The sequence below is a fragment of the Capricornis sumatraensis genome, chromosome 11, assembly GCF_032405125.1.
Source record: "Capricornis sumatraensis isolate serow.1 chromosome 11, serow.2, whole genome shotgun sequence".
NCBI classification, from domain to species: Eukaryota; Metazoa; Chordata; class Mammalia; order Artiodactyla; family Bovidae; genus Capricornis; species Capricornis sumatraensis.
In genome coordinates this window covers 93215801-93242011 of record NC_091079.1, presented here as the reverse complement: position 1 = coordinate 93242011, position 26211 = coordinate 93215801, and the positions used below count along the sequence as shown (strand labels likewise).

Here is a 26211-nt window from a genome sequence, read left to right as displayed (position 1 = left end):
TTATATAAAAAGCTAGCTATTTCCCCAAATCACTCAGAAAGCTGTTTCAATACATGCATGAATACATATGTTGCATTCCAATCCTTTCCATAAATATGCATGAATACAGCATTGTGCATGTATAGTTACAAACGTGTCAATTGTAATATTATATATGTGTACACCCGTGGTGGATTCATGTTGATGTATGGCAAAACCAATGTTGTAAAGTAAAAAAATAAAAAAAAATTTTTTTAAAGACCAAAAAAAATAAAATAAAATAAATAAATTTAAACAAAGGTGAAATGAAGACACTATTTTATAGTGGGTAGAACGAGTGACCATCTTGCCACTGAGGAAGAAAGCATTTTTCGAGTAAAATTATTTGGGACAGAATGAATTTGTCAAAGTCTGAATTTAGAAGGCATTTGGTAATAATCTTATGTTTTCTCCCTATCGTTTTGCCCCATTAAAACTTGTTTTTAGGAAATAGATAAAGAATAAATTCATATATCAATATTCAAATGTCTAAAACATTTTATTGTTTCACAAGGTATTTTCATCAACAGAGGGCCAGAACCCAAATAATATTAACATTTCCAATCCATATTACAACAGTAATTTCTGTAATTTGGTGGTGACATCACCAATTCAATGGACATGAGTTTGAGCAAACTCCAGGAGATGGTGAAGGACAGGGCAGCCTGGTGTGCTACAGTCCATGGGGTTGCCAACAGTCAGATACAACTCAGTGATTGAAGAACAACCACCGTAGCAAAATGCCCATTTTTCAGTAACAGCACAGTTCTTCATAAACCCTCACAAGAACGCTGGAGTCCGAAGCCCTGTTTTCTACTCTGCTTTCTGTGAAGCCTGCAGTGAAGTCATGTCCACAAACATGTCCTGAGACTCCTCATCCAGAAAAGCATTGATCTAGATTATGGTGAAATTCCCAACACTAAACATACAGACTGGGGGTAGGGGGTAGTGTGCAAAGAGCAACAGTCTCAACACTTTCTTGTCACCTCTCATATGAAATCAGTCAAAGAAGTTTCAGGAGAAAACAATGTATTTATATTTTAACTGCTGAATACAAATAAAGAGTGTAAATCCAAAAAATAATTTAAGGCTTAAACACAAACTTAAGTCTCTTGGATTTGTGTTTTCTCAGTCATACTAACTCAAAACTCTACCTGGTTTATTACAATTTCTGTTTTTGTTATAGAGCGATCTCTGCATCATGACTCTTCTTCCTCTTTCTCAACTGAAACTTCACTCCAAATTAGGACACAATCCTACAGCAGAAGGCATATCTTAATCCTAACCTGTCCAGAGAAACGGAGGGAAAACGATAGCGAACTGAAAACGGAAGTGAAAGATAGTCAGGAAGGTACGTGCACGTGTGTGTGTACTGAGGGGGCACAGCCGGAAATGAAGAAGCGAAGAGGAAACAGATAAAAGGGGAGAGCAGAAAGAAAAAAGGAGGAGATAAATTAATTCCCCTGCCTTAGACCTCTACAGCTGAAGGTCTGTACAATAGGCGGAACGCACGTTTCAGAGGCAAGCGCTATTCCTCCCCTGTCCATCTGTATTATGAGCTGCCATTCATGGACCCCAAAAATTACCTCCAGCTACAGGAATAGGCATGTGATTCAAACTGGGCTAATCGGAAAACCTTTCCTGAGAGTTTTACATAGTTGAACGGGAAGTGTATGCATATGGACAGAGGGAAGTTATTTTCTCCCAGAAATGTGGTAAAGAAAAATGGTTGCCAGCTGATAGAAAACCCACACCACATGGAAAAAAAACGATCTGCAGCAAGAGAGAAGGAAGCCAACCAAGAAACAGAAATAGAGATGTGGGTAAGAGAGAAAGCTCTGCAGAGGTCTCAGCTTTAATATATCTGCAGCTGCCCCAGGTTGACTTGGTCAGCCCTTCTGCACAATCTGTGAACTATACTAGCATTTTCCAAAGCACCTCCTCTGTCACTCAGGGTAGTTCAAATTAGCTTTCTCTGCATGAACAAAAGTGTAGAATAAAATGCCCAAAGTCATCACAAAATTAATCATTTTTTTTTGTTTTATACAAAAATTGATTTTTGTCTACCTAACCACTGTGATATTCATGGAAATCCTACAATAAATAACTCAGAGAGTCAAACTTTCAAGGAAACTACCAAGAAATACTAAAAGACAAACCCATGCTAAAATCAAGGAGTAAAGAACATTAATAATAAGACAAATTTCAATTTCTTGTGATGCTAAAAATACCATGTAGTCATCATCAATCTTAATTTAAAGGCAATATACAGAGATTCTAGAAGTAACTATCTTGGATAAAGCAACTAGGATTTTAATTATTTTAAAGGCTGCTGCTGCTGCTGCTGCTGCTAAGTCGCTTCAGTCATGTCCAACTCTGTCGACCCCATAGATGGCAGCCCATGAGGCTCCCCCGTCCCTGAGATTCTCCAGGCAAGAACACTGGAGTGGGTTGCCATTGCCTTCTCCAATGCATGAAAGTGAAAAGTGAAAGTTAAGTCACTCAGTCGTGTCCAACTCTTAGCGAGCCCATGGACTGCGGCCCACCAGGCTCCTCTGTCCATGAGGTTTAAAGGCTAATGATGGAGAATTGAAAACAAATGGGTCTTCATTTCCCCTAAAGTCAGATTAAAGACAATGCATCTAGCATCACAATACTTATTTAATACTGCTTTAGAAGAGCTAGTCAGTGCAATTACCCAAAAGAATAAATTAGAGAAAAAGTGAGGAGGTATAAATTATCTTTGCATATAAATGACATAACCATGTACTTAGACAAATGAAGAGATTCTGCAGAAGGATTATATGATACAATATGATTTAACAAGGTATTTACTTAAAATAATATATAAGAAATCAATAGCTTTTCTTTAAATATAGAAGTTCCCATTCTAAATAGCAACAGAAAAGAAAAAATATTAACTCCCTGTCTATAGAAACCTGGAAAACACTACTGAAGAGAATAAGGGAAATCGCTTGGTGTTTTCCCAGGAAGGTTTAAATAGATGAGTGGACAAAATTATACTCAAAAACTAGCTAAGATATATGTAAAAATTAATATATAACTAAGTGATTAAGTGAAACTCGCTTAGTTGTGTCCGACTCTTTGTGATTCCATGGGCTTGAGCCCGTCAGGCTCCTTGGTCCACGGAATTCTCCAGGTAAGAACACTGGAGTAGGTTGCCATTTGCTTCTCCAGGATCTTCCGGCCCCGGGTTTCCAGCATCTAAGCCGCCAGGAAAGTCCAATATATAATAAAGGCAGCATTTAAATCAGTAAAAATGTCATAGCTTGAATTACTGGTCCAGTTCTCCACTTCTACACCAGAACTCCTTCCCTGGCCACCAGAGGCAATGTGCACATCTGAACTTGACCTTGGGCCTTGTCAAGTAACCAGCTTTTGCTTCAAGTAAAAAACCACATGCTAGTTATGAAGCTAAGAACTGATGTGGCCACGTGCTCTCCAGTGTTTCTGCCATCTCCAAGGGGATATGTTCCCGTTTGTCGCTGGTTCCAAGGGCATGTGAGATGTACTGGGAAGAGCTGCCCTAGCCAAGCTATATGAAATGGAAGTGCTCTCAGCCTTCCAAACCATCAACCAAACCAAATTTGTCTTAAGCCATTGTATTTATCATTATTAGTTCTCAATAACCTATGTGGTATACAGGAAAAGATATATTATTCAGTCAATAGCACTGAAGCACTGGTTCATCAATTTTAGAGAAGTCATGAGTTACTCCAATTTTAGTACCTGTACCAAAAGCATTTTATGTAAATCAAAGATTTAGATAGAAAAAAATTAAGACCAAAACAATTTCTTTAAAAACAGATTTGAAATGCTGAAGAATTTCTGAAGTATGATACAAAACTAAAAGCCACAATATAAATGACTAATTAACTTTAAAAAATAAATTAGCAAAATATATCCACAAATTCATTTTATCATGCACCACAGAGAAAGGGTCAATTTTATAAATAAATCTGCAGGAAGTTTTATAAGTCAGTAAGAAAACAAGCCTAAAGAATGGCAGGAAAAAGGTCTTACAATAAAATTGATAAAAATAAAGAATAAATTGATTAAAATATTTTAAATGTCATATGTTTATATTAATTTAAATTTGTACAAAAATTAATTTTTCACCCATCAGATTTGGAAAATATATTAAGTGTATAGGTAGGTGTGTGTAGAATCAATCATGCTAAAGCATCTTGATAAATATTAAATTTATGTATTTAGGGATAGCAATTTGGCAGAACACACCAAAATTATAAATAAGTATATAATCATTAATGCAGTAATTCTACTTCTGGAAACTTTGCTAGATAAACTCACACATGCTGAGATAAGTATACTGTATTATTGTTTATAATAGAAATAACTTTGAAAATGCCCTATTTGTACAGCAAATAGCTCTAGTTAGATAAATTGCCATATATGTCAGTTATAAACAAGTATATATAAAGTTATATATAAGTATGAGGTTATTCTATATGCACTGATATGAAAAATTCTTCAAAGTGTATTGTTCTGTCAAAATGTATAGACTATTTTAAATAGTGTATTTCCATAAGAAAAGAAGAAAGAAAGAACACAGGAAGGAATGAATTGTGTGTCTCTGTGTGTCTATAAGGTTTCTGGAAGTTACTCAAGTACGTGGAGAAAAGAAAATCAGGTTTTAAAAAAAATAAAATGCAACTGAAAACCCTTAGGTCTTGTGTGTTGCAGGCAGATTCTTTACCATCTGAGCCACTGGAGAAGCCCTTTAGGCAGATGGTTATCTCAGCCAAGAGAGGCAGTGAGTTTGCCATTCCTGTGCTGGGCTCAGTCGCTCAGTCGTGTCCAGCTCTTGTGAGCCCATGGACTGTAGCCCACCAGGCTCCTCTGTCCATGGGCCTTCTCCAGGTAAGCATACTGGAGTGGGTTGCCATGCCCTCCTCCAGGGGATCTTCCCAGCCCAGGGACTGAACCTAGTTCTTCCACATTGTGGGCGGATTCTTTAATATCTGAGCCACTAGGGAAGGCCAAGAATACTGGAGTGGGCAGCCTATCCCTTCTCCAGGAGAACTTCCCAAGCCAGGAATCGAACTAGGGTCTCCTGTGTGGCAAGCAGATTCTTCACCAGCTGAGCTAGCAAGGAAGCCCTTGCCATTACTAACATAATGCTCTAATGGGAGACTCATTTTTCCTGTTAAATGCTAAAGTAAATAAGGGAATGTTTCATATTCAAAAGACTATATTTCCTCTCCTCTTAAGGAAAATGTTGGAGAAGGAAATGGCCATTCACCCCAGTATTCTTGCCTGGAGAAGCCCATGGACAGAGGAGCCTCGTGGGCTACAGTCCATGGGGTCACATAGAGTCAGACACGACTGAGTGACTAACACTTAAAACCTATGTAACCTAGACAGACAGCACATGTATCAGTGAAAGACTAAAGAAAGCCTTGTGCATTCTCTGTTCTTACTCTGCCAATTAATAACATGTAGGTTTCCAGCAAGATAAAATTCACCCAATTTTAACATCTCTTGAGTTGGTTCTTTATGGGTCTTCAATACTGTGCTTGTTAGAACACTAATGATGATCTAATTTTAATGTAAGTTACTTAAAAGAAATTCAAATTATTATGTGACTATTCACTCTTAGGTTTTACATGCTAATGGATGCAAAGTTGACCACATATCAACAAATTATTTCTCACCAGCATAAGTAAAAGAGGGATTGAAATGATTTTAAATGTCTCGAGAAATACAAGTAAAATTTGTTTTTGCTCTTTCTTGAATATTCTTTTGCATAAGTTGATATTTATTAACAGTAATAACTACAACTGAAGTCACTGAATCAGAGCAAAGTTATCTTCCTTTTAAATTTTCAGAGGTGTGTTCTAAAACACGTATCTGCAACCAGTGACCAATTTCACATCTTTTTTAACGCTAAGCCATAACCTTGTCTAACTCAGTGAAACTGTAAGTCATGCCGTGTAGACATGTCAAGACAGACGGGTCATGGTGGAAAGTTCTGACAGAATGTGGTCCACTGGAGAAGGGAATGGCAAACCACTTCAGTATTCGTGTCTTAAGAACTCCGTGAACAGTATGAAAAGACAAAAAGATAGGACCCTGAAAGATGAACTCCCCAGGTTGGTAAGTGCCCAACATGCTACTGGAGATCAGTGGAGAAATAACTGAAGAAAGAATGAAGAGATGAGGCCAAAGCAAAAACAATACCCAGTTGTGGATGTGACTGGTGATGGAGGTAAAGTCTGATGCTGTAAGAACAATATTGCATAGGAACCTGGAATGTTAGGTCCATGAATAAAGGAAAATTGGAAGTGGTCAAACAGCAGATGGCAAGAGTGAACACCGACATTTTAGGAAACAGAGAACTAACATGGGACAGAATGGGCAAATTTAATTTAGATGACCATTATATCTACTACTGTGGGCAAGAATCCCTTAGAAGAAATGGAGTAGCCATCATGGTCACTAAAAGAGTCCAAAATGCAGTACTTGGATGCGATCTCAAAATGACAGAAAGATCTCTGTTCATTTCCAGGGCAAACCATTCAATATCACAGTAATCCAAGTCTGTGCCCCAACCACTAATGCCAAAGAAGCTGAAGCTGACTGGTTCTATGATGACCTACAAGACCTTCAAGAACTAACAGCAAAAAAAGATGTCCTTTCATCATAGTGGACTGGAGTGCAAAAGTAGAAATTCAAGGGATAACTGAAGTAAAAGGTCAGTTTGGCCTTGGAGTACAAAATGAAGCAGGCCAAAGGCTAACAGAGTTTTGCCAAGAGAACACACTGGTCACAGCAAACACCCTCTTCCAACAACACGAGAGACGAGTCTACATAAGGACATCACCAGATGGTGAATACTAAAATCAGACTGATTATATTCTTTGCAGCCAAAAATGCAGAAGCTCTATATAGTCAACAAAAACAAGCCCGGGAGCTGACTGTGGCTAGAATCATGAACTCCTTACAGCAAAATTCAGAATTAAATTGAAGAAAGCAGGGAAAACCACTAGACCATTCAGGTATGACCTAAATCAAATCCCTTATGATTATACAGTGGAAGTGCGAAATAGATTCAAGGTATTAGACTGATAGACAGAGTGCCTGATGAACTATGGAAGGAGGTTCGTGACATTCTACAAGACACAGGGATCAAGACCATCTCCAAGGAAAAGAAACACAAAAACGCAGGATGGTTGTCTGAGGAGGCCTTACAAATAGCTGTGAAAAGAAGAGAAGCTAAAGGTAAAGGAGAAAAGGAAGGATATACCCATCTGAATGCAGAGTTCCAAAGAAAAGCAAGGAGAGATAAGAAAGCCTTCCTCAGTGATCAATGCAAAGAAATAGAGAAAAACAATAGAATGGGAAAGACTAGAGATCTCTTCAAGAAAATTAGAGATACCAAGGGAACATTTCAAGCAAAGATGGGCATAATAAAGGACAGAAATGGTATGGACCTAACAGAAGCAGAAGATATTAAGAAGAGGTGGCAAAAATACACAGAAGAACTATACAAAAAGATCTTAATGACCCAATAACCATGATGGTGTGATCACTCACCTGGAGCCAGACATCCTGGAATGCAAAGTCAAGTGGGCCTTAGGAAGCATCACTACAAACAAAGCTGCTGGAGGTGATGGAATTCCTGTTGAGCTATTTCAAATCCTAAAAGATGATGCTGTGAAAGTGAGGCATTCAATATGCCAGCAAATCTGGAATATTCAGCAGTAGCCACAGGACTGGAAAAGGTCAGTTTTCATTCCAATTCCAAAGAAAAACAACGCCAAAGAATGTTCAAACTACTGCACAGTTGCACTCATCTCACATGCTAGCAAATTAATTCTCAAAATTCTCCAAGTGAGGCTCCAACAGTATGGGAACCAAGAACTTCCAGATGTTCAAGTTGGGTTTATCAAAGACAGAGGAAGCAGAGATCAAATTGACAACATCCACTGTATCACAGAAAAAGCAACAGAATTCCAGAAAAAAACATCTACTTCTACTTTATTGGCTATGCCAAAGCCTCTGACTTTGTGGATCACAACAAACTGGAAACTTCTTAAAGAGATGGGAATACCAGACCACCTTAGCTCCTCATAAGAAACCTGTCTGCAGGTCAAGAAGCAACAGTTAGAACTGGACATGGAACAACGGATTAGCTCCAAACTGGAAAGGAGAACGTCAAGGCTATATATTGTCACCCTGCTTATTTAACTTATAGGCAGAGTATATCACGTGAAATGGCAGGCTGCATGAAACACAAGCTGGAATCAAGACAACTGGGAGAAATATCAATAACCTCAGATATGCAGATGATACCACCCTTATGGCAGAAAGTGAAGAAGAACTAAAGAGCCTCTTGATGAAAGTGGAAGAGGAGAGTGAAAAAGTTGGCTTAAACCTCAACATTCAGAAAACAAAGATCATGGCATTCGGTCCAGTCACTTCATGGCAAATAGATGGAGAAACAGTGGAAATACCAGCAGACTTTATTGGGGGGGGGGGGCTCCAAAATCACTGGAGATGGTGACTGCAGCCATGAAATAAAAAGACGTTTACTCCTTGGAAGAAAAGTTATGATCAACCTCAGTTGAGTTCAGTCAGTCACTCAGTCGTGTCCGACTCTTTGCGACCCCATGAATCAGCATGCCAGGCCTCCCTGTCCATCACCATCTCCCGGAGTTCACTCATACTCACCTCCATCAAGTCAGTGATGCCATCTAGCCATCTCATCCTCGGTCGTCCCCTTCTCCTCCTGCCCCCAATCCCTCCCAGCATCAGGGTATTTTCCAATGAGTCAACTCTTGGCATGAGGTGGCCAAAATATTGGAGTTTCAGCTTCAGCATCAGTCCCTCCAATGAACACCCAGGACTGATCTCCTTCAGAATGGACTGGTTGGATGTCCTTGCAGTCCAAGGGACTCTCAAGAGTCTTCTCCACCACCACAGTTCAGCATCAATTCTTCAGCACTCAGCTTTCTTTCTTCACAGTCCAAAGCTCATATCCATACATGACTACTGGAAAAACCATAGCCTTGACTAGACAGACCTTTGTTTGCAACATAATGTATGCTATCTAGGTTGGTCATAACTTTCCTTCCAAGGAGTAAGCATCTCTTAATTTCATGGCTGCAATCACCATCCGCAGTGATTTTGGAGCCCAATCTAGACAGCATATTAAAAAGCAGAGATATTACTCTGCCAACAATGGTCCGTCTAGTCAAGGCTATGGTTTTTCCAGTAGTCACATATGGATGTAAGAGTTGGACTATAAAGAAAGCTGAGCGCCAAAGAATTGATGCTTTTGAACTGTGGTGTTGGAGAAGACTCTTGAGAGTCCCTTAGACTGCAAGGAGATCCAACCAGTCAATCTTAGAGGAAATCTGTCCTGAATATTCATTGGAAGAACTGATGCTGAAGCTGAAACTCCAATACTTTGGCCACCTGAATCAAAGAGTTGACTCATTTGAAAAGACCCTGATGATGGGAAAGATTGAAGGCAGGAGAAGGGGATGACAGAGGATGAGATGGTTGGATGGCATCACTGACTCAATGGACATGAGTATGAGTAAACTCCGGGAGCTGGTGATGAACAAGGAGGCCTGGCATGCTGCAGTCCATGGGGTTGCAAAGAGTCGGACACAACTGAGTGATTGAACTGAACTGAACTGAAATGAGGCGACAGATTAGAAACATATTGTTACAATTTATGTCAAAGAGTGTTCTGCCCATGGTTTTCTCTAGGGGTTTTATAGAACCCAGTCTTACATTGAGGTCTTTAACCCATTTTAAGTTTATTTTTGCATACAGTGTTAGAGCATGCTCTAATTTCATTCTTTTACATGCAGCTGTCCAGGTTTCCAAGCACCACTTACTGAAGAAAGTGTCTTTTCACAATTACACATTCTTGCCTCCTTTGTTGCAGCCTAATTGACCGTAAGTGTGTGGATTTATTTGTGGACCTGCTACCCTGTCCCACTGATCTATGTATCTGTTTTTGAGCCTCTACTATTCTGTTTTGATCACTAGCTTTGTCATACAATCTAAAGTCTCAGCTCTGTTCTTTCTCAAGATTGTTTTGGCTACTCAGGGTCTTTTGTGTTTCCATGCAAAGTTTAAAATTGTTTGCCCTCATCTACAAGAAAGAATGAAATAATGCCATTTGCAGCGACAGGAATGGACCTATAGATGATTGATCACATTAAGTGGAGAAAGAGAAAGACAGATATCATATGGTATCACTTATATGCAGAATCTAACACATGATACAAGTGAACTTATTTACAAAACAGAAGTATAAAAAACGAACTTATGGTTACCAAACAGGATAGCAGAGGGGTCGGAGGATAGATACATTAGGACCTTGATTAATATATACTCACTACTATATATAAAATAGATGTAAAATAAAAAACAAGGACCAGTATAGCACAAGTAACTATATTAAGTATCTTAATAACCTACAATGAAAAAGAGTCTGAAAAAGATATATATAGGAATGTATATATATATATATATATATAAAATACTAACTTAACTATACTTCAATTTTCAAAATGGTTTAAAAAAAAGAAAATATATGAGAATCCAGCAATTTTTTATGTCAGATATTAAAGGTATTTGAAGAAGGGTAAAACAATGTCTTTTTTGACTACTGTTCTCTTGTAAAACTTTTTTCATAAAAATGTCATCTGTGTTAATATATTAACTTAAAGTTGGTTTTAAATTAATTTATAAATAAATGTTGTTAAATTTTAGCAGGTTTAATTGTCTAGAACTGTAAACATAGATATAAATCACACAATAAAAACTTTCAGAGTTTTCAATAATTTTAAGCCTGTATAGGACCTTTAGTTCAACTGCTGTGCTAAGTCAAGACCGCAGTAGATAAACCTTGAGCTATGAAGCTAGAAAGAGGGGTGGGGTCTGATCATGCAGGCCACGAGATAATATACTGAGTCCAGAACAGGGACACAGAGGCTCCAAGTAGAGCTGGAGCCAAGCACACATGAGAAATGAACAGACTGTTACAGGAAAAGAGACATGCATACAGACATATTCTAGGAAAAGACAGACACGTGTCATAGGAAAGAGACGACTGATTAGAAGTCATTAGTGAAAGGCAGGAAGCTGGGGTATTGGTGCCCACTATTTCACTACTAACACACATGAGGAAGGTGGTGCCTGGTGAGAGAAATCACCAAGGGAGGGCAGTGTAGACAGACTGGCATTTCTCCCTTTCCGTACTGTGCCCTCTTGCTTTTTTGCATGCTTGGTAATTTTTATTATTGGAGGTCAGGCACTGTGAATTTTAACCTGTTGGGTACTGGATTTTTGTATTCCCATATATCTTATTGAGTTTAGTTACTAACAAAACGTTTGCTCCTTTAAGGTCTTGCTTTTAAGACTTTTAAAGCAAAATTAGGTCTGTTTTCTAGGGATATTTTTTTTTCCCCACTACTGGAGCCTCTTGATGAAGGTGAAAGAGGAGAGTGAAAAAGCTGACTTAAAACTCAACATTCATGTTTGGGAACGCATGTACACCCGTGGTGGATTCATGTCCATGTATGGCAAAACCAATACAGTATTGTAAAGTAAAATACAGTAAAAATAAAAATTTAACAAAAAAATAAATTAATTAATTAATTAAAAAAAAAAAAACGCTAAGATCATGGCATCTGGTCCCAACACTTCATGGCAAATAGATGGGGAAACAATGGAAACAGTGACAGACTTTATTTCCTTGGGCTCCAAAATCACTGCAGATGGTGCCTGCAGCCATGAAATTAAAAGACACTTTCTCCTTGGAAGAAAAGCTATAACAAACATAGACAGCATATTAAAAAGCAGAGACATTACTTTGCCAACAAAGGTCCATATAATCAAAGCCATGATTTATCCAGTAGTGATGTATGGATGTGAGAGTTGGACCATAAAGAAAGCTGACCACTGAAGAATTGATGCTTTTGAACTGTGGTGTTGGAGACGACTCTTGAGAGTCCCTTGGATGGCAAAGAGATCAAACCACTCAATCCTAAAGAAAATAAATCCTGAATATTCATTGGAAGGACTGATACTGAAGCTCCAAAACTTGGGCCACCTAATGTGAAGAGCCAGCTCATTAGAAAAGACCTTGATGCTAGGAAAGATTGACGGCAGGAGGAGAAGGGGACAACAGAGGATGAGATGGTTGAACAGCATCACCGACTCGATGGACATGAGTTTGAGCACGCTGCAGGAGAGGGTGAAGGACAGGGAGGCCTGGCACGCTTCACTGCATGGGGTCACAGAGTCGGACACAACGGAGCAACTAAACAAGAACCGCAGCTGGAGCAAGATGCTTCTGAGTCCTCTATCCTCAAGCTAATCATGACGTTTCTCAGTGTGGCTGGTGAGAACGGACACTATTCCCAGCCCTGTGTGGTTTGCAGATGGCCCCCTCTGATTCTGCTGATTGATTCTTTCTCTAGCCTGCACCAGTTACTTCAAAGGAAGGCGCAGATCAGTTCTTAACTGAATACTCAAGGGGAATGCCCTGCAGATCTCCATGCTTTCACGCTACAGAATGTTCCTATCTGGTATTCTGACTTGTAAACTCCAACCTCCTTGATTTCTGCATATGCCCAGCTTCATCTCCTTGATTCAGGGAGTCTGCTTGGCTCTTCCTTCCCTGTATTGTCACCAGGAAACTCTCTCAATGAAGTAAATTGACATAATCAGAGGGCGCATCTTGGGTCACATCTTTCAAGGATGACTATCCTTCATTACCTGACGTCCAATGACTTAAAACCCACTGTTTCATATGTTTTGTCCTTTTTTTTTTCTTATTTCAGCAAGAAATAGTAAGTCAGAAGCCTATAACGTATCTTGACCCATTATTCTTTACGTCTTTAATCTTAGAACAACCCTTGAGTTGAGTATTATTACCTCTATTTTACACGTGAGAAAATTGGAATGCAGGGTCAATAACTTGGCTCACTCAAGTTCACTGAGCTTTGGTGATACAGCTGATGTTTAAGCATTTTTTCTCAAAGTTCTTGAACACAGCCATTATAACACACTACCTATAAAGGAAGTGAGAGACAGGTGAATGAATATTTAACACTGACTGTGTTTTATAAAATCACCTTTGTAAATTGGTTTAGAAATAGTCTTTCCTTGAAAGGTTAGTAAATGGACCAAGTGATCCTTGAAAGCTATACACAGCAACAAGCTTAAGGACTGAAGTTTTGTTACATCCTTAGGTCAACCACCAAAATGAAGTTCTCACTCCCTCTACAATAAAGACAAATATCAAGCTTATTCTCAAGCAGCGAGCTCTGAGTCACTTCATCTATCTGAAATGATCTATCTATAAGTTCTCTTTTACATTACAGTAAAGAAATATATTGGACTTCCTGGATCACAATAGTGGTGAAGAACCTGCCTGCCAATGCAGATAGATGCTGGAGACAAGGTTGGGTCAGGAAGATCCCCTGGAGGAGGGCATGACAACCCACTCCAGTGTTCTTGCCTGGAGAATCCCATAGACAGGAGCCTGGCAGGCTCCAGTCCATAGGGTCACAAGAGTCAGACATGACTGAAGCAACTTCACATGCACACACAAAGAAATATATTAGAAGTGATTAAATAAACCTGTTTCCTTGTAGCTTCTAACCAATCAAAGCAATATATAAAAATAATAAACTCCAGAACTCATGACAGTCGGCAGCCATATACATAAACATTCTTTCCCAGCAGGACACGGGAACACAGATCTGACAGGCTTCCCTTTACATGTTCTAAAATGTTCTATTCTTTTCATCCTGGAATGTAATCAGATCTTCCCAAAACCTTCGAAAATCACATTTACTGTGAGGGCACGCAGCATGACAAACAGGTGAGGAATGAGATGTTATGATTAATTTAATGTTATATATAATTTAGCTATTGTTTGCAATTGAATATAGGTTACCAATTTTCTATGAGTAAAAACCTATAAAGGGTATTAAACAGTAACTTTACATTGAGTACCACATAATCAATCCTGAATCAACAAATCAAATAAATAACAGTCTATTCAGGTTTTATTCCAGGTAAGTCTCCACACTAGGATGGATTTCACGTTTTCTTTATGCATGTCAACGATTCCTTTTTCAGTTTGGAATATACAAGATGTGAACGATGGAAGTGGATTACACTGTCCCTGCTGGAAACCCAGCAGTTAATTCTTGCCTGTTAAGACTTGGTTAAGACCCAGGGCTTCACAGCCAACCTGCCTGCTTTGTTTCTGAGCTATTTCACTTCAGAAGAATCCAGAGCTATGTGGCCTTGGCAAGTTCCTCGACATTTCCATACCTCAGATTCCTCAACTGTGAAACAGAAATAGTAGTACTAACTCACAAGATTGTAATAAAATTTAAATGAGTTAAAAGATATGAAACAGAACACTATCAGGCACATAACAAATGCTCAACCAGTGCTAATTAACATTGCTTTTATTATCATCAAAATAAGGTGTTCGATGAAATCAGTTCCAGGCACGCCCATTTTACTGGTTATTTGGACCTTGTCTAATTAGAATATTATGCGAGCATATAATTGCTTCTATATTCCCAGTTATAGGCAAGAATGAGGAAACAGATAAACCCTGTTCTTAAGAAGGGAACCGCTTGGGCTTGTCTCAATACTGTCATTACAAAACCTGTGCTATAGTCAAGCAATAAAGAACACAAATCCACTTTATGAATGGTCAAAATAAATCAAAGACTGTTTTAGTAATTTGTCTGAGTCACCCAAGGGACAAATAGCTTCACTCCACCTACATAGTAAGTAGTAAGGAGCAAGTCAGTAAGTTCTATGACAGAGCTGTTGTAATATTAAAACACGCAGATGTCCAAAAGAGTTTCATCTGAAACCGCGAGAGCTTTTTTATAAGTTGATTACCAATTTCAGGCAAATCATTGAGTGTACAGTGGATTCTGGAGATTCTTTGAATCTATTCTGCCTTATCCACAGTGAAACAGGAGAGTAAAAAATGTGACTTCTTATAAAATTTTAACCAACTTCCAGGTCAAGTGTCCTGTAATATGGCTAAAACATAAAGTCCCACAAGATTCCAACTAGGGGAAAAAAAAAAAAAAAGTAGGACCACAGGAAGGAAGTGGCTTGCAGTTATTTAAAGGAGGCATAAATGCACAGGTATTAGAAGCCTCACATTCAATTGTCTAACTGCTAAAAACAAGGAGAAACTATTAACACATGGTATGAATTCAGTAGTGAAAAGTTCATGGAAAAACTGCCTCCACTGACATGACTTGGGTCTGAGTGCTTCAGCCACCTGCAGAGGGCCTGCACACCGCTGAATGCCGCTGACATCACTGCAGGTGCATGCAGTTTGGGGACATGAAATCAAGTTCATAAAAGTATCCCGCTTCCTTGAAAAAAAAAAAATGGCAGTTTATTTTCTCCTAGTTTGAGCATGACTAAAACAAGGACTCATTGGAAAAGACCCTGATGCTAGGAAAGATTGAAGGTGGGAGGAGAAGGGGATGACAGAGGATGAGATGGTTGGATGGCATCACCGACTCAATGGACATGAGTTTGAGTAAACTCCAGGAGCTGGTGATGGACAGGAAATCCTGGTGTGCTGCAGTCCATGGCGTCACAAAGAGTCGGATACAACTAAGTGATTGAACTGAACTGAACTGGAAACAAGGCCTGTAAAATTCCATTCCAGTGAGTAATCTATTTGGGTTTGTTTATTTGGTCATTTGAATACATCATTCTAAGGACTGTCACTCCTGAGAATATCCGTCTGTGGGTCGATGGCTTACTTCATTTATCCGTATTTCCCTTAATTGACAGATGAGAACCTTTAAAAATCTAAATAATGCTTGTGAGTAAATTATAATATCTTAATTAAATGTTAATATTCCCCAATGCATTAGAGACTGCCCCTTTTTGAACCCCCGCTTATGGAAAAATCTGCTCATCTGAAAACCTGTTAAAGCTGCCTACTTAGAGATAAAATACTGTTTCACACTTCTGTGTCTCATTCCTTACATATATTTTAAAAGATGAAGAGGTAAAACCTATATTTTAAAACGTCCTTTCATCAAAAAATATTCATTCAATAAATTCCCCTGGTAAATATTAAAAAATAAAATAACCATAGTCTGATAGGTTTCTAAAGGCAGATTTTTGCTACATATAATCTAAAAGGCATAGTCAAATTAGCTTTATCTCTCCTTTGATCTATAAGACTACAATCATTTCATTCATTTTAGTTAAAGTGAGAATACCAAAAGCACCTACAGTCACTATTATGGATAGCGCTGACTTATTCTACACTTAAAAGGGAGCTATAAAGCAGCCCTACATTATAACCATCTTTGTCATATTGTCATGCCCAGAACTCCCCCCAAATTCCCCCAAAAGTATTAATTTCCTTCTTAGTTCATCAAATATGTAATAACCGGCACCAAGTGGCTATCAGTAAACCTTTAAAGCTCACACACTCAATCATGAATCATTCATTGATTTCCTTAAGCTCCCTATGATTGCCTATGATTCATTTTAAGATATCTAATTGCACCTACTGGCCTTGATTTTTAAATCAACCTCTCCCATTGGAATCTTTAAACAGCTGACTAGCTCCCTCTAGCCTTCTTTTGTATACTACACCCACAGGTCACAGTCAAAGGTTAGGGGCCTGCTGTGGGGTTACTCTCACTCTCTTGGCTAAGCTTCTTACCGTGGCTCATCAAGATATTCCACTGATCCAAACCCAAGGAGGCACGGTGCCAAAAGGTAGTGGTGAGACTAACACAAAGAACATCCATTCAGAGCGCTAAATGATAAGAATCAACAGTCAAACACAACTGCATAAATAACCTCAAAATCTATAAATGACTTTCCCAAGGGAAGAAAGCAAAAGGAAAAAATTGAGTGTCACATCTATTTTTACTTAGCAAATTTATCCTTTTTACCTGGAATATGTCTGCTGTCTGCATAAGCTGCATATTTCATAAAACAAATGCAGTCAGATTTTCACATTCAAAATCAAATGTGAAGAACTAAAACATCCCTCAAAGAGCCAGGTGCCAAAATTATTTTCCACAGTGGGCAAAAGGGACACAGTATAAGCACTTCATTTCACTATAAAATATGTATATATTTTTATATATATAGATAGGTGGATTTGAATTTTGAGACTCCTTTCCCCCCCAAAGAAACTATTTTGATCTCCTTCTAACTTGCCTTTTTATGACTGGAGTACCACTTGTAGATGATATGTATTTTTCAAAATAACATCAAGCCATGTTTTTAACATTAAATTTTTAAAGTTTGCTACCTTGGCCAAAAATTGATTTTAAAATTACATATAATTTGCTGCCAGTGTTTTAACTACTCAGCAGAAGGCTAGGATCATTTCCAAAATGGAACGCCCTGTGTCACTACACATGATAACAAATGCTGGCTTTAAGTTACACATTCTGTATTTCCTCATGATAGGCATTTCAGTAAAAAAAGAAATCTGAACACGCTACCTTGGCTGTCTAGTTGTCCCCAAATGTGCAGGGTAAATACATACAATTCCCCCATCTGGCTATACAAATTAAAGGTTGGAAGTGAATACAACAGAACATCACATTTGGAAATGGCCTTAGTGACAGGTTAGTTCAATTGTCATTTTGCCCCAGATCAAAGCTATGTTGGTACAAGAACCAAAATTAAAGGCCACGTCCCTTGACCCTCCGTTCTAGGTCTCCACTACCCTATATTGCTAGTTATCTTCTGTCTCCAGTGTGACATGAACAAGTTGCTTTATTTTAAACTGTACTGTTATTGAATAAACCACTTTAATGTCTTTTTTCTGCCCATCCTCCTCCTTCCCCTATTAATTAAAAAAAAAGACATGTTCTAAATTTGGGGTACAACATAGAGCTAGCTGAAGTCATATAGCAAATCCTACCCCTACCGTGAATAGGAAGCACTTGGGCATTAAGCCAATTAAAATAAACAGGCCTACTAAATCATAAAGGCCTATTTCTTTTCCATGGTATTAGAAAAGATGAACAGATTTCAGCAAACTCAGTCTTATAAAAGAAGGTGTGAGCTGAACTTGACATTCTATGATAGTAACAGATGACAAGACAAAATGTGAAAATCACATTCTTGAACTAAACTGTCTAAGAAAAACCCACGGGAAGAAAATGTACCAATGTTAGCTTGGTTGACTTTCAATATATTACATTTTGTAAAAATTTAAAAAGTATTAAAATCTTCCTAGACCAGCTGGTATATTCTAACCTGATAGACTTCTCTGTAATTAGATGCTATCACACCAAGTACCTTTGAATCAGCATTTATTTTTACCAAAAACATCTAAAAAGTATGGAGTTAAATATCTATCCACTATCTACCGAATACAATGTACATCTATTCATTCAATCATCACAATAACCCCCTACGAGAAAAGTACTGTTGGTATCTCTGTTTTAAAGACATGTGCATTGAGGCTCACATAGAATATCTTGTCTGTTACTGACTTAATCATTAACTTGCAAGTAAAAGACCTGGGGTTAGAATTCAGGCAATCTGGCACCAGAATACGAGCTCTTTTTTTAAAAAATGTCTACTTGATTTACAATGTTATGTTAGTTTTTCACAAAGTGATTCATTTTATATGCATATATATCTATATATACACACATATATATATTCTTTTTCAGGTCATTTTCCATTATAAAGTCGTACAAGATACCGAATATAGTTCCCTGCGCTATATACTAGGTGCTTGTTGTTTACCTATTTTGTATGTAGTAGTGCGTATCTGTTAACCTTAGACTCCTAATTCATCCCTCCCCTTCTTTTTCCCCTTTGGTAACCATAAATATGTCTATGAGTCTCTTCCTGTTGTGTAAATAAGTTCATGTGTATCATATTTTTAGATTCCACATATAAGTCATACCATATGATCTTTGTCTTTGTCTTATATACTTCACTTAGTAATGATAATCTCTAGGTCCATCCATGTTGCTGCAAATGACATTATTTCATTCTTTTTTATGGCTGTATAATCAGAACATGTGCTCTTAATCACTATAGTATACCACAATAAAAATGAGCTGATGAATATAATTACATTCACAGATATTTAAAATAAATTGTGATGCAATCTGACATAGAAGAGGACAATCTCAATTTTAAATAAATGTGCTAAAGCCTCAGAAAGCTCCTGAAGGAGCACGATGAAATAAATCTTTCTCTTTGTCAATGAACAAATTTAACTAATTGATTCAAATGTCCAGTGTCTCTTTTTGCAGTCCAGAAATAATTTCAATTGGTCATTGACCAAATATTCTGAAGAGGTACATTTTGAGTAGTACTCTGAAGTAAGTCAGGCCTTAAAAATAAATCTATGTAAAATAATTGATTAATCCAACTTAAGAGAAAATACTTATACCACTGAAAAAGTACATTGAAATTTTCTTCTGTTCCTAACCTGAAACAGCATGAAAAAGAAAGAGGAACTTAGCTCTGTCACTTTTAACCTGACTCTAAAAAGTTATTACTGAAACCAACTCTATAGGAAGAGACTAGAAAAGAAAACCCAGCTGTACAGAGGGGGGGCTTGGATGGTTGTTCTTTGCGGATTTCTTGGGGGTAGTAAGAGACAATATGCCTCACTCGTGTAGGCTCATCTGTAAGCATTTCATGAAAAAACACTAGATTTGGGCAACCTGACCAAGAACACTGAATAGAGAAACACACAGTTAAGGTGGAACACACAGTTAAGGTGGAACACACAGGAGAAGTTGAAGATCCTGGGGACGAGTGAGTCTCCTGGTCTCCTGGTCTCCTGGTCACAGTTCTTGGCCCTGATGATATTCTGAATGGCCAGCACACTTGGGATTCCAAAGCATGGAATCTTGCTGCAGGTTAAAAACCTTAATGAATCAGTTATGCAGCACCTGCTATTGACTGGTATAAAACTGTTACAGTGCAGAATTAAAGGATATAGTTAGAGTACCTTATTCAAGGAGGCTGACCAAATAATGTTGTCACCATCCTTCCATTAGCAAATAAAATAATGCATGTTGATTATTTAAGCAAGTAAAAACAAAAAAAAGAAAAGGTCCCAACATCTGACATTTTAAAGTCTGTAAAATACTATTTTTTACCTCTGAAATGCCTCACCTCTAATTACTGCTAAGATTACACGCAGTACAAAGCTAATCCAAGCAAACTCTGAACTTATAGGTAGAGTCAGATAAACCTGAGAAAGGTAAATAAATACTAAAGAAACATATTGCAAGAAACATGTAGAAGGATTACACTCACAATTCATAGTATTTGTCATAGAATAGCCTTTTAAAATCTAGAATCTCTCTTCTTGCTTTAAGAGACAACGCATCAAGTTTTTGATATGTGCATCATTCAGAGCATCCCATGTTTTTATTTTACCATTAAATTGGTTTAAAATAAATTTCCTCACTAGAGGAATAATGTGTGCTATTATTTAAAAAAAAATAAAGAACATGTTGTTCACATAAATACTTAACACCTGACGAACTATGAAAGTTGATGATGAAAGTTATTGATTATGAACTATATTCTACCTTAAGTTTCATGATAAAAGTGCTTGCAGTTTTAAGGAGCTCTAGAATCATTAGAATTTCCACTACAACAAGAACATTATTCTAGAGACAAAATGATTTTTTAGAATGTAGAGAGTAACTCAGGATTCTTTGTTAGCATTTAGCTTCTTCTGACTAATGAACACCTCTAATCAAGTGGCAACAGTCTTTGAGTTTTCTTTAATATTAACAATGTAGCTCCTTGGCATCATGATAATGATTACACAGAGAAAGGCCCGCTCCCCAAAACTGGATCCAATGATATACAAAAATCAACAAAGGTATACAGAAATGTTAACATTAGAAAGTGTTCTGCCTGACGTATATAAGGAGGGGGATTTATTGAATGTCTTCCATAGTACTACTTCGGGTAGTGTCTCACCCTTCTTAGCTGTAAGAGATGTTCCTTTTTGCTTCTTAAAAACAAAAAAAAACAAAATGCACTCTTCCTCTGTAACAGGCTTTCATCAGCATATTAACAAATATCTCCTGCTTGAGTAATTAAAAATTTCAAATATTTATACTCTCAAAAATCAGACAGGAAAGAGATAACATGAATAGCTCTAACCAACTTAGTCCCACCTAGCGGGGAGGGAACATAGGTTTTTAAACCTTAAATGGTAGAAAGGAAAAGTATGGGGGTCCCACCAATTGCAAAGTTCAGCAAGAATTAAAGCATTGTAATTGCAGTTGTCAGCACAGAAAGCTTCTCTCAGAAGCTTCATTCCAACTATAATAACTTGGTGTGCCTGCTAGCAAAAAAATTTATGATACAAGCTTCATGCATGATTGATACCATTACTGTTTATTTTAAGACGGTTCACCAATCAAATAAAGCATTCTCAGTGTATGTTTTGCAACCAGAATGGGAAACACTATATAAATGCCTTTTTTGAAGATGTGATGGGTTATTTTTCCCATTAGTGTTTCCTACCAAAAAGAAACATCTAATAAAAGTGAATTAGGCAGAGATTCATGTCAGAAAATATCCTATCATCCTGTGTTCTTTACAGTATGCTGAATTAACTAGCATCTATCCTTATGATTTTTTTAAATAAGAGATTATTATTACACATATATAAGTATATAAACCCAACTAATGATATGTTCAAATGCTTTTAAAAAAACTATTTGGGAATAATGCAAACTCCGAAACATAATCTACTTTAAATCTTAGAAAATCTTCTTTGTCTCAGATATGGCACACACCTCTTATCTTTCATAATTAAATTTTTGCATTGTGTAATAAATATGGATGAACTTAAATAATCTCCAAATGGGGGGAAAAAAGCTATTTTTCCCATGAACCACTGTTACACATATATCTTAAAGAAAGAGAATGACGGAAATTCTAAAATAAAATCTTGGTTAGCAAAATCATAACTTTTTCTCACATAATAATATCTTCTGGAACTGAATGAGAGATTCCAACTATGAACAAATACAAGCCCATTTATGTTTAGGCTCAAAAGGAAACCTAAAATAATCATCAATACACTGATATTATTCCAATAATCTCTGAAAGCAAATCTAAGACTTTTCGAAAACAGATAGCCATGAACCCAGGCTCCCCCTTCCTTTTCAGAGTGAGCAAGATAAAAACTAATGCCTACTTTTAACTCCACCTCCCCACCAGCACTCCAATCTGAAGCAATAGGCCCTTCTCTTTTTAACCTTATAAACAGCAGCTTGCCATGTTCATTCCTCTAGTCTATGAGCTAATTACTTCTTCATTTCCACATTAAATTATCTCTTAAGTGTTAGAAACAAAAATCCATCTGTGGCATGCAATTCCAAAAGTTCAAATTGGAAACCAAGGGAAGTGTGGACTTAACAGTTCCTTTCCTCTTTGTATTCAGAAAAACAAAGTGGTATTTTTCAAAGGATTTTGGTTTGAATTGGGGTTTTGGTGTGATATGATCATACTTAATATCTGCAAAGTTAGCTTTTGATGATGGCTCTTCCTTTTTCAAACACTTTGTTTCTCTACCAACCATCACTAGATGCAGTCCTAAGAACAGTTCATACAAATGCAGAATTATATTCAGAATATGCCCTCACATATACCATTTATTATGCACACTTTGTATATAAATCTGTTCTATGAAACATGGTCAAATACTGTGCAACAGGTTCTGCTGTTGTGTAAACACACACTCCCAACAAAATGACAATAAGCTTTAAAGAGTCAAAAATATAGGGGGAAGAAAATCATATTAGTCTTCAGAGACTTAATCATAATTCTTTTGAGGTGACAGACCTAACCAAAAAGAGTGTACTTTGTCTTTACAAAGACAATAAGCCCTTCTTATTTGTATTCCGCCCTGTAGGTGATAAACTGACTAAAAACCAGGTGTACACAAGGTTCCATTGATGCACTGCACGGTACTGACTTTAGTGCTGAGTTGATGACAGGAAGAGTACTTTGGCAGAGCTCTGACAAGTCGTTATCCTTAAGTTCCCTTTTGCTTTGTGTCTGTCGGTTCCCAAAGCTATCCACGTAAAACAAATGGCAATCTACATTCTCTCTGTTTTGCCATGAGAGCGTGAAATCCAATTAAAGACACACCTCAGAACTACTACACTGGGTCACATTTATTTTCACTTGGCGGGGGAGGGGAAGAGAAGACACTTTAAAATGAGACGCTTTCATGCCCTCTGTGTAGCCAGATCCAGTTACAGTGTATTAAGTTATGTCTAAATGAGAAAAAGATTCTGTCTAGGCAAGTGTTTTATCACCAAGCCATGTTATTAAACAGATCAAGGATTCCCACGCTCTCCTCTAGACTCTTTGATTTTTAACCTCCTTTGTTAGGCACAAAACACAGGGAGAAAGATTTCAGGAACAATACCAAGGCAGCAAGCACATGATGCCAAGCAGTGAAATCTGTGTTACCCGAGCAGAAGCAGCTTATTTATCACCAACTCAGACTGCTTTTATTCGACTACACGTTTACTCTAGGTAGGCGTTCGCCTCCTTCCTTGGTAAAAAGAATGGACTGGCCACGATCGTGTCTTTGAGCGCGCAGCCCCGCGCTTTGTGCTGCCGGGGATAACGGATTCTGTCTCAGGCGCATCCATCACCCAAGACGCAGGGAAACTCAACACGGGTCCCGGCGGCTAGAAGGGGAACAACGTCTGCAGCCCCCGGCGGCCCGGGGCTACCGGGATCCAGGGAGCGGACGGAACGGTCCGGGGAGCAGCCCCGGCGAAGGGGAGGGAAGGAAGCCCCGGCGCTCTTACCTCCACATTGAAATACTGCTCAGTTCCGCACACGGTAGCACATAAAATCCAAAGCAAGGTTTGCAAGTACAATATCCCCGAATGGTGCACGAAATCCAGCCGTCTCCCAGTGCTGGAGGTGAGTACGCTCATAGTGAACTGTGCCTCCGCGGATGGCCTGAATCCCCCCGGGCTTCTCGTCTCTCCCCGCTCCTGGTTTCCCCTCAGAAGTCCTCGGTGGGCGAGGAGCCTGCAGGTTCACCCGACGCCGGGCAGGGGAGGGGACGCGGCCCCCGCGCCTGGCAGCCCCGGAGAAGCCGCGGCGGAGGCAGCTCAGCAGCAGCTCGCCTTCACCATCCTCGGGGGCCCGTGGCGCCCAGGTTCCCCCGCGGGGCCGCCTCTAGGCTCCAAGTCGCCGCCGCCGCCTCAAGCCCGAGCGTCCGCCGCCCCCGCCGCCGCCGCCGCCGCCGCCTCCCGCTGCGGGCAGGGCCTCGCCGCTCCAGCTCCCTCGGCTGCGCCTTCCCTCTCCCCGCGCCCTCCGAACGCGCGGCCGGAATCTACATAGCTCCGCCTTCCCGGGGTCCGCCCCACTCCCGGGCTCGGCGCTCGCGCGCGCGCACACACACACACACACACACACACACAACCGGACACGCGCACACACACATATATCTGCACACGAACACACAGATACACACATACACACATCTGCACAGGAACACACACATACACACACTTCTGCACACGAACACACACATCTGCACAGGAACACACACACATACACACACATCTGCACACGAACACACACATACACACATCTGCACACGAACACACACACATCTGCACATCCGCACACACACATCTGCACACGAACACACACATCTGCACACGAACACACACACATACACATCTGCACACGAACACGCACACAGACACAGACACACATCTGCACACGAACACACACACCAGGACTCCCGCGCGCGCATACACACATCTGCACACGAACACACACACAAAACCAGACACGCACGCGCGCGCTTCTTAAAGGAGCCGGCTGGTAAAGGGGAACCGCGACTGTACCGTACTGCGAGCAGCCATCCCGAGAGAAGGGCCCGAGTTGAAGCGCGGTCGGAACCCGACACCCACAGCCGATCCCAAGGCGCGCCTCGGAGAACGGAGCGGCCGGGTCCTTGGATCTCCGCCACTCTCTGCGGAGCGCCGAGAAACAAGTGCGCCCTTCCCCTGGCAGGGGCTGGGGGGCTCCGGCGGCGCCCCTAGTGTGGGGTGGGGAGCGGCCGGGCCCGCGGGGGCGACCGGCACCCTCAGTCGGACCCGCGCCGGGAATCGGGAGAGCCCCCGCATCCCTGGGCGCCGCTGGGGGCGCGGGTCCGGGGCCCGGCTGGCCAAGTTTGAGGAGCGGGAGATGGCAAGTCTGCGGCGGCCAAAACTTTGCTGGGGCCCCGGGATCAAGCCTGTGGCCTGCTGCCCCCCTGGATTCCCTCTGCCATCACTACTGCCCCCTGCCTCTGGGGGCTCCGGGCGGGGCGGGGCGAGTTCGGGCAGGGGGCGAGACGGAAACCTGGTTTCGGGAAAAGGCGGAGGGGGGCGTGGGGGGGGGCGGTAGTGGCAAGAGGGAAATCTCAGTCAAAGGAAAGGCTGGCTCCCCAGAGATGCTCCGTCCCGGGGAGCCCAGGGACACACTGGACCCCGAAGAGGTGGTCCAGGTGTTCACAGAAGGCCGCGCCAGAGGGGGCGCGGGCAAGAACCGGGACGGAGGAGCCCCGGGGGAGAACCGCGGAGGAAGGAGAGGAGGGCGGCGGGCAGGACGCGGCGGCTTCTGGCACGCGGGCCGCGGCCGAGGCGGCCACGGGGGACGCGAGCGGTCGGGGGGTGAGGCCGCGGACGGGGGCGGCAGCCGCCACCGGCCCTGGGCAGGTGATGGTTCGGCTCCAAGAGGAAGGGGGAAGGGAGACAGGCAGGCATCTGTCTGGGGGCCGTGCCAACAACTGCGCTTCTCCTGGGCGGCCAGCAGAGGGGCAGAAGGGCCCACCGGAGAGAAAGGCAGGCCAGGCTGAAAAGGGAGGCTGTGCCAGGCATGACAGCTACCTCGGGGGTGGAAGAAGGAATTGACAAAGCAGATTTCATGGGTGAGCTGGTAAAGGAAGAAGTGGAACTGCAAGAGGTCATGCAGACGGAAAATGTTGAAAAACACCTTGCCAAAAAATTGCACTGGACTGTAATCGTTTGTATCCTAAAGAGAAACACAAAAAGGCTTCAGGACTGGGCCTTTTTGAGTAATGTTTTAAAAACTCTAGGATATATGACCCGG

General features: G+C 40.3%; 1 protein-coding gene across 1 annotated transcript in view; it reads right to left on the bottom strand.

Moving 5' to 3' along the window:
- The window catches only part of MMP16 (matrix metallopeptidase 16), a 368502-nt gene extending 344467 nt beyond the window's left edge, over positions 1–24035 (bottom strand). Inside the window, exon 1 of the mRNA XM_068983662.1 lies at positions 23904–24035. Within this exon, the coding sequence (XP_068839763.1) occupies positions 23904–24035 (132 nt within the window). The remainder of the gene's footprint in view (positions 1–23903) is intronic.
- Between the last annotated feature and the right edge of the window lie 2176 nt (positions 24036–26211).